The sequence below is a fragment of the Panthera onca genome, chromosome D4 (assembly GCF_046562875.1).
Source record: "Panthera onca isolate mPanOnc1 chromosome D4, mPanOnc1 haplotype 2, whole genome shotgun sequence".
Taxonomy (NCBI): domain Eukaryota; kingdom Metazoa; phylum Chordata; class Mammalia; order Carnivora; family Felidae; genus Panthera; species Panthera onca.
Window position 1 is genome coordinate 3723897 of NC_138351.1, and position 8443 is coordinate 3732339.

At 52.8% G+C, this 8443-nt stretch overlaps 1 protein-coding gene across 3 annotated transcripts in view; it reads right to left on the reverse strand.

Annotated features, from left to right (window-relative positions):
• SHC3 (SHC adaptor protein 3) overlaps nucleotides 1-6893 on the reverse strand; it is a 104523-nt gene extending 97630 nt beyond the window's left edge. Inside the window, exons 1-3 of one of the 3 annotated variants that reach the window (XM_060610245.3) lie at nucleotides 6426-6893; nucleotides 6037-6208; nucleotides 4400-5213 (exon numbers count right to left, since the gene is read on the reverse strand). In XM_060610245.3, the coding sequence (XP_060466228.1) occupies nucleotides 4400-4855 (456 nt within the window). In that variant the 5' untranslated portion in view covers nucleotides 4856-5213; nucleotides 6037-6208; nucleotides 6426-6893. Of the gene's footprint in view, nucleotides 1-4399; nucleotides 5214-5347; nucleotides 5458-6036; nucleotides 6209-6425 lie in introns of those variants that run through there. The other 2 variants (XM_060610247.3, XM_060610248.3) reach the window with 2 other exon arrangements.
• Nucleotides 6894-8443: the final 1550 nt, after the last annotated feature.

Genomic DNA, 8443 nt, shown 5'->3' on the forward strand with positions numbered 1-8443 from the left:
AGATTCACAAATGGGAGAAACAAAATAATTTTTTAAAGAGCTCTTGTAAAAACAAGGCTTCATTCCGAGAGAAGCACAGCCCCGCACAGGAGGAGAAAAGTCAGTAGCTCTTGGGCTGTTGGACTCTCCTGCAAACAGCCGGTAACTCGGACCGTCAGGAAGAGCGGACGGGAATCTGGCCACCCGAGGGACCCGGTACACAATTCCTGTCTCGGTGTTCAGGTGAGCCCCCGAGGTGAGCTCCTCACCTGGGCTCCCCAATCCTTGCCGTGGGCACTGGGGTTGGTCCTAAATGTGCTCACTTCTTTCCCTGTTTTGAGTCTGCGGTGTAATGTGCTACAGGGAGGGCCCGTCTCTTGGGGACCCTGGGGCGTGTCGCTAGCCCACAGGGTGCAGCTGTCCCTCAGGCAGGGTCAGGGCTAACCTCCGGGCCGTGCTGGCCTTTAGAAGGCTCCTCTTGGCGCCCAGCGGCTCTCCTTAGCAACAGACTCCCCCATGCAAACTGGTGCAGCCACTGTGGAAAACAATGTGGAGCTTCCTCAAAAAACTAAAAACAGAACTACTCTATGACCCACCAATTGCCCTGCTAGGTATTTATCCAAAGGGTACAAAAATGTTGATTCGAAGGGGCACATGCACCCCAATGTTTATAGCAGTGCTATCAACAATAGCCAAAGTATGGAAAGAGCCCAAATGTCCATCAACTGACGAACAGATAAAGAAGATGTGGTATACACACACACACACACACACACACACACACACACACACACACTGGAATACTACTCAGCAATGAAAAAGAATGAAATCTTGCCATTTACAACAGTGTAGGTGGAACTGGAGGGTATTATGCTAAGCAAGATAAGTCAGAGAAAGATATCATATGATTTCACTTACATGTGGAATTCAAGGAACAAAACAGATGAACATAAGGGAAGGGAAGGAAAAATAAGATAAAACAGAGAGGGAGGCAAACCGTAAGAGACTCTTAAATACAGAGAACAAACTGAGGGTTGATGGGGTGGGCGAAATGGGTGACAGGCATTGAGGAGGGCATCTGTGGGGAGGAGGACTGGGTGTCGTATGTAATTGGTGAATTACTGGGTTCTACTCCTGAAGCCAAGACTGCCCTGTATGTTAACTAATTTGAATTAAAAAAAAAAAAAAGGAAGCAACCCCCCTCCCGTTCACGCCTATCTCTCCCTCCTAAGCTGCTCACTCTGTGGGCCCGTGCGTGAAGCATGCAAACATCGCCTCAGAACCCGCCAAAGACCCGTGGCAGCCCCCAGGCGCACTCAGGCGAAGCCAGCTTGGACTTTCAGACAGTAGAACTTTAAGGTGGGCAGCAGCATAAGCGACACAATTTCTATGGGCCTTTCTCGTCCAAATTTAAAGTAGTTTCAAAATGGAACTGTCACGAAAATATCCATTGTCCTTTGCTGCTGTGTGACCAAAAGAGAAAGCCAAGGGTTGGGCACCCTGAGGTGGGTATCCGAGCACCGCCAGGAGGCCTCCCAGCGTAAACCCAGACCCGGGGGGCTTCGTGTGCAGGAGCCTCCCTGCTCTGTGTGGCCGGGACCCATATCAGCAGCAGGCTTGGTGGTGACACGTGCAGGACAAACTCAACATGCTACGCTCTGAAAGTTCCTGTTCCCAGGCACCTTCTCCGTCTTTCAATCCCACACCCTTCATTAATTAACACTACAACTGCTGTTCACACAGTTTGATGTTTCCTAGGCGAGTCAAACCCACCCGGCTCCTGCCCTTCCAGGCTCTCCTCCCAGGTAACTAGATGGAGTTGAAATATCTTTAAACAACAAACCTCGTATATAATATCCTCAAGCGTCGTAGCAGGTGTCTCTACCAGGGGGCAACACCTATTGTTATATAGCAAATGAATTTTCCAGAACTTAGGAAAACTTGCGGGGGAGGGGGTTCCTTAATTTAGAAATAAATTTAAATTGGGACGCTTGGGTGGCTGTCGGTTGGGCGTCCGACTTCAGCTCAGGTCATGATCTCGCGATCCATGGGTTCGAGCCCCACGTCCGGCTCTGTGCTGACAGCTCAGAGCCTGGAGCCTGCTTCAGATTCTGTGTCTCCCTCTCTCTCTGGCCCTATGCTACTTGCTCTCTCTCTCTCTCTCTCTCTCTCAAAAATATACAAACATTAAAAAAAATTTTAAGAAGTAAATTTAAATCAAACCCTTCCCCAAACCCACAGCCTTTAGATTTACAAGCAATGTACAGTCATGTACTAGAGATTACCTCTCTCTCTCCCCGAGATCTTGTAAAGCCAAGAGACTGACAAAACTATTCACAAATCAGCAAACGATTATCACGTTACAATTGTTTTTTTTCAGTTTTGTGATTTTTCAAGAAAATAAGTCCATGATGTTCAACTCAACAACACGGGCAATGAGGAAGCGTGCACCAACAGAGGGCCACGTGATAACGTAAGTCAAACGTGTGCACGAGAAATTGTCCTTAGCATCTGACCTCCTTGCTACGTGGTTCCAAACTTCTCCGGGGAAGCTTGAGCTTAAGTTCACACGACCACCGTTCACGGTGAACCAGGCGATGGCACCAAGCACCGGGTGCCCCCAGGGCACTGCTGCCATTTACTGGAGGCACAATAAAGTGACCCCTGAACCCAGAGGCTGGGGCAGACCCAGCCTTCCGTCCACCTGAGTTCAGCTGATGCTGGAGTTGTCGCAGCCGTAAGACGGCCCGGCAGAGCTGACCTGGTGGGCTATGTTCATCTGAGTCCAGTCATGACTGACCTTTAGAACTAGATGTCTGCCTTCGTTCTCCAAAAAGCAAGAGCAAAGCCCCAAGCAAAGGGAATGATCTGTTTTTGAAGGAAAACTTTAAAGACAGAAGTTTGAGAATTCTCCCTCCATTTGAAAACGATCTTCTCTGTTCCACACGATAGGTACCTTGGCTTTGCCAAGGTCTGTCTGTTTTAAACATAAGCTCTTTTCTTTCTTTCTTTCTTTCTTTCTTTCTTTCTTTCTTTCTTTTTTTGTTTGTTTGTTTGCTTCTTAGATAGCAATTATATTAACACACTAGAAGACATATTCTCCAGTGCTTGCTAGTTCACCTCAAAGTGGTCAGGGTTTTTTGTTTCTTTTTGTTTGTTTCTTTCTTTTTGTTTTGGCTCCTGGTTGTGTAATTTAAAGAGGGACTACAAGAAGAAAAACCATTGTCTTTTATCATAAACTCAAGAAGACATGCATATTTTAAGCTGATCGGCATCCTTCAACATATATTACTCCTTTTTCGTATGGTGAGATGAAGATTCGATTTAAAAGCAGCCTCGAGGGGATGAGGGGGCCCCATTTTTAACACCGGGGACAACAGCCCTTTGTCAGTACTTTTTAGGCAGTTAACTGCAGTCCACAGTTAACTGCTTCCTGTAATATTTTGGTTCCCAAACTGCCGAGATACAACATTTTATCGAGAATGTGTCTGCTGGATTGTTAAACTGAATCTGTAGCCTGTATGTGCAGGCCAGACGCCCTGCGGGTCTCTCGGTGTGCTGGACAACACCGTGGAGACCGTGTGTGTCTCGTTCCCTTCCAAACAAGCAGCCATGCTTCCGAGTGGCCTGCCTGCTCAGCCCTCCCACGGCTGGAGGACGTGGCCCAGCTGTAGAGCGCAGTCGTCCAACAGGCTGGAGGCCCGGAGCCTGTGGCAGGCCAACCGACAGGTGCTGGGTATTCGTTCTTTTAACAGCATAAAATACTTGCATAAAGGAGGAATTTTATGGACCACACTGGGCACGACTGTATAATTCTTTGTGTCGAAGGAAAAATCTGGAGCTGCTAGCTCCAAGGCCCACGCTCAGCCCCTTTTGGCCTATTTAAATGGAAGACTACGGCCCCAGGGAAAAAGAGTCCCCAATTCTCTGCTGCTGTAAATCAGAACCCTCAGGTATGGAAGGCGAGGCAGACCTTGCCGGGGAAGGGAGCACCAGCGGCTTACATAAAGCAAGCCAGCATTTGGCCTGCACTGCTGGGAGCTGGGGGGAGCCAGAGCACCCAGCCTGCCTCTTGGGGCAGACACAGCAGAAGTAGTCCCGCCGCCCGTATCTCCCAGGGCAGGGCGGTCGGCGCTCCCAAGTGTGCTCACTGCCCGGGGCCTGATGCCCACGTCCCCGGGACAGGAGCCCGTGCCCACAGGGGCACTGGCCGGACACATGGCGCAGCGAGTGGGCAGAGGAGCGGACCCCAGGAGAAAGCAGGCCAGAGCGAGGTCCCCCATGGCGAACCTTCTCCCCACGGGTACGCAGCTGGCGCGCCCGCAGCGCCCCGTCCCCGCGGCCCCGAGAGCTAGCCCAGGAGCGCGCGCCTGCCGGCCTCCGCGGCCACCCACCCCGCGGCCCGCGCGCCCGCACCCACCTTGACGACGTAGGTGACTCCGGCCCCCAGCACCTGGTCGCTGGCGTGCGGGGCGCGCGGCGGCGGCTGGTCGCCGGGCCGGCCCTTCCTGGCGGCGCGCATGGCCGGGGCGCCGGGGCCGGGGGGCGCGCTGCCGTCCGGGGCGGCCAGGCTGGGCGCGCTGCAGCTACCCGAGAGCCGCGCGCCCGCCCGCGCCCTGGCCGCCGAGCGGCCGCGGAGGCCCGAGCTGGAGAGTTTCAGGTGGGACACCTTGTGGAGCAGGTGGCCCAGGCTGCCCGGCCCATCGTCGGGCGCCCTGCGCAGCGCGTCTCCGGACACGAGGTAGGGGGCCGCCGCCGGGGCCGCGCGCGCCGCCGAGACCTTGCCGCCGCCGCTCACCGACAGGTTGTGCAGAAGGTCGTCGACCGATGTCACCGAGTCATTCCTGAAGCGGTTGTACTTGGTGCGTGGAAGCATGCCCCTCCGTGGGCCGGCCGCATCCGCCCGGGCGCTGCAGGGGCGAGCGCGGCCCGGCGGGACGCGGCGGCCGGGACAGCGGCGGCGGCGGCGGCGGCGGCGGCGGCGGGGGGGGGGGGGGGGGGGCGGGGGGGGGGAGGGGGAACAGCGGCGCCGCCTCCCCGCTAGCGGCCCGCGCCGCCGCGTCCGCGCAGCCCCGGCCCCGCGCTCGGCTGCGGAGGGCGGCACGCTCGCGCTGCTCCAGTCATCGCTTCCGAAGGGGAGCGCCCCGCGGCTCGGGCTGCGCACTGTGAGAGCGTGACTCACTCCAGAGGAGACCCTTCTCAACAAAGGCCCAGGGAACGCTGCAAATCACTTCCTGTAGCACAAAATAATAATAATAATAATAATAATAATAATAATAAGTAAAAAGAAAGAAAGAAGGAAAAGAAAAGAAAGAAAAAGAAAAAGGAGAGAAAGAAAGAAAAAAAGAAGGGAAAAAAACACACATACACCCACTGAGAGCACACTAGAGCCAATCAATTCTCAGATTGCCTTTTCTACATTCCCAGACATTTCCTTCCAACCTTTGCTTGTTGGCCTCCCCATCCCCTCCCCCCGCCACCCCCCACCCCCACCCCGTCCGGTCTCAGCATCTGTGCCAGAGGTCAGTGCAGCCCCTTCAGACGGTCAGGGGAACTTTCTGAAATCCCTTCTTCTGAGCCCGGGGCTTCCTCTCCTCTCCACCCTCCCCCACCTCCCCCCCCAGCCCCCCCCCCCCCCCCGCAGTTCAGCCCTCGGTGTGAGCCCCTAAGGATCTGACAGCCATGCTTTAAAATGTGACGAAGCCTTTTTAAGAATAAGATCTTCAGCGGATCCTCATGAATTCTGATTTGGAAAGCAGCAGAAATTGGTAAATAGCCAAAAAAAATTTTAAAAATTTTAAAAAGGCAGAAAAGAAAAGAATATTCACTCCCAGGTGAACACAAAATACCGATTTCCTGGGTTTTTCTTTTTTCTTTTCAAGTCAACAGAGCAGCCATGACAAGTGCCTTTGTGGCAATGCAGTGCCTCCGGAAAAAAAAAAAAAGGAAAGAAAAAGAAAGAAAGACAAATCTGCGCAGGGACTTCTGCACAGAGCAGGATGCCTTCCCTGCTAATGACCAGAGCCCTTCTCAGCTGGGGTTAGGTTGTAAACCTACTTCCAGAAAAGAAGAGGGCTTCTCAGGAATGGCAGCCGGCTCCAGAAATCCATTCCAGAAAGGGGGCTGGGCTTGACGCTTTATCCCAACTGAATGCGCTCAAGGTCTGGAAAAATGTCTACCAAACGCTACAGATACATTTCAGTGTGTCTTCTGTTGCTGCTTTGCAACCCTGCAGTAAGGAAGAAAAAAATATACAGCTGCTCTGGTTACACAGCAAATCCGTTTCAGGAGTCAGACTCAGCTGCAACGGACAGGCGCAGGCCTCCTTCCTGTCAGCTAGGAGAACAGGGCGTTGGCGGCCCCACAGAAGGTCGGCGAGCCTCACGCCGGCTGAGCCCTGTCACCGTGGGCCCTGCCGGTCTCTGTCATGCATTGAGATAACCCACCTGACACAGCGGAACCTCCCTGTCCAAATTTCCAGGCAACTCTGTGCAAGCAAATGAATCCACCTGCCTTCTCTAGCGCCCTGCCTTCTCACACCCACGACTAGGCATGTGCCACACGAGGCACCCAGCCTTGCAGAGCTTTATGGAGCAGGTGCAGGTGGGGCGGCTCCTGGCAGGCAGGTGAGGCCGGCCGCTGGGATGCAGGCACGCAGGGCGGCCGCCGCTTCCCTCCCTGGGCGCGGGCACTCATTCTTGCCCTTCCCCTGGTTCGCTTAGCAACGGCAAGTGCACACCCCATCGCCGATGGTGGTGGTCAGCAGAGCCCCCCCAAATCTGAAGCAAAAGCGCCCTATCATTCCCAAACCCCGCTCTTCATTAGAAGCAGACAAAAACAGCAAAATGTGAATGAGATGCTGTTTGTGTGAATGGAAAGGCTAGCAGCGAGCCAGTGATTCTGTGAATGAAGCCGGGCCCTGCAGCCGGTGCCAGGCAATCCCCTGGCTCCAGCGGCCTCAGCCAATGAGCAGCCGCCCCGATGACTCATTCAACAAAGGCTTGCTCAATAGTGGAAGATTCCATTTCAATCAAAGGCGGGATCTTTATTCCAACGGCAGTGTGGGAAAAAAAAAAAAAAGAAGAAGAAGAAGAAAGAAAGAAAGAAAAGCCAGCCTGATTACAAAATGCATGGAGGAAGGCACCGCTGTCACGGACAGAGGAAAAACTAGTTTTTCAAGAAAATTCAAGAACTGTTGGTTCAGGTACCGGTGTGAACAGGGACCGCTCTCTTGGAGGTGAGCTGAGTCCCAAAACTTTCATTCAGCAGTTCATTTACAAGCAAGAAGCAGCCATGAATGTGCCATGCGGTTCGGCATTTATTATGAATGTACAGCAAACGCACATTCAAACCCCAGGCATCTCGCCCTTGATTCTTTTTGTGAAAGGATCATCCAACACGCTGCACGTTGGGAGTCTCCAAGTCGGGGGGGAAAAAAAAAAAAAATCCAAAGCTACACGGTTAACCCTTTAGCCAACAGGAGATTTTTATTTCTTTTATTATGATGAGCCATGTGGAGGGAAATTGGCCATTTCAAAATATAATAGTAATATACATTTACTGCATATATGAACATTTATAATCAAAGAGGGTGATTACTATTCCAAGGACACACTGGTACAATAAAACCTCACTGGCCGGGAAGATGATGGCCAAGGGGGTGGGGGTGGGGGTGGGGGTGCACCAAGAGAGAAGCCCGTACCCCTCCCCCCTGGCGGTGCCCGGGGCCCTCACCCAGGGCTGGTGCAGCCTATTTCAGGCGCCATCAGCCTGTGACAATGTAGAGATGGGCAGTCGATGAAATTTTTCATAGCCTGGCAACACAGAAGGGAACCAAAAACGGGAAACCACTAGAAAATCAGCCTTCAGACTCAAGACTGCCTGGGGTCATTGACGGTAGCCTTTCCAAGATCTTGTGGTTTGCAGAATGTTGTGGTTTCTCTTTTTAAATGTATTAATTTAAAAGTGTATTGGTTTTCTATGGATGCCATAATCACACGATTAGTGGTTTAAAATGATCCAACTGTATTACCTGCCAGGGCTGTAGATCAGAAGTCCAGGATGGGTCACAAGGGGATAAACTCAAGGGTGGGCGGCAGTGGGCTTTTCTGGGGTTTCTAGGGGGAAACCCCTCTCCTTGCCTTTTCCCGCTTCTGAGGCAGCCCTCGTGTTCCTGAAGATGTACATGAGCTGGGCCTGTGGGGAGGATGGCTCTGCTCCCGAGATGGTTTTATTCTGGCCAGAGGCAAAAAAATCTAACGTGAACGTTATAACCCAGTGTGCTATAAAAATGTTTAAATATGTGTGAGGTACAAAGGCCATCCAGAGGGGAGCAGGCTGAGTTTGGCCTGTGACTCTGAGGCAGGGATTTCTGGGATCTTCCAGGTCAATGGAGGTGAAGAGACGCCTCAGGAAGAGAGGCTCTGTGGGAGGCATCCCGAGGCCTGCAGGACTCGGCGTTTCC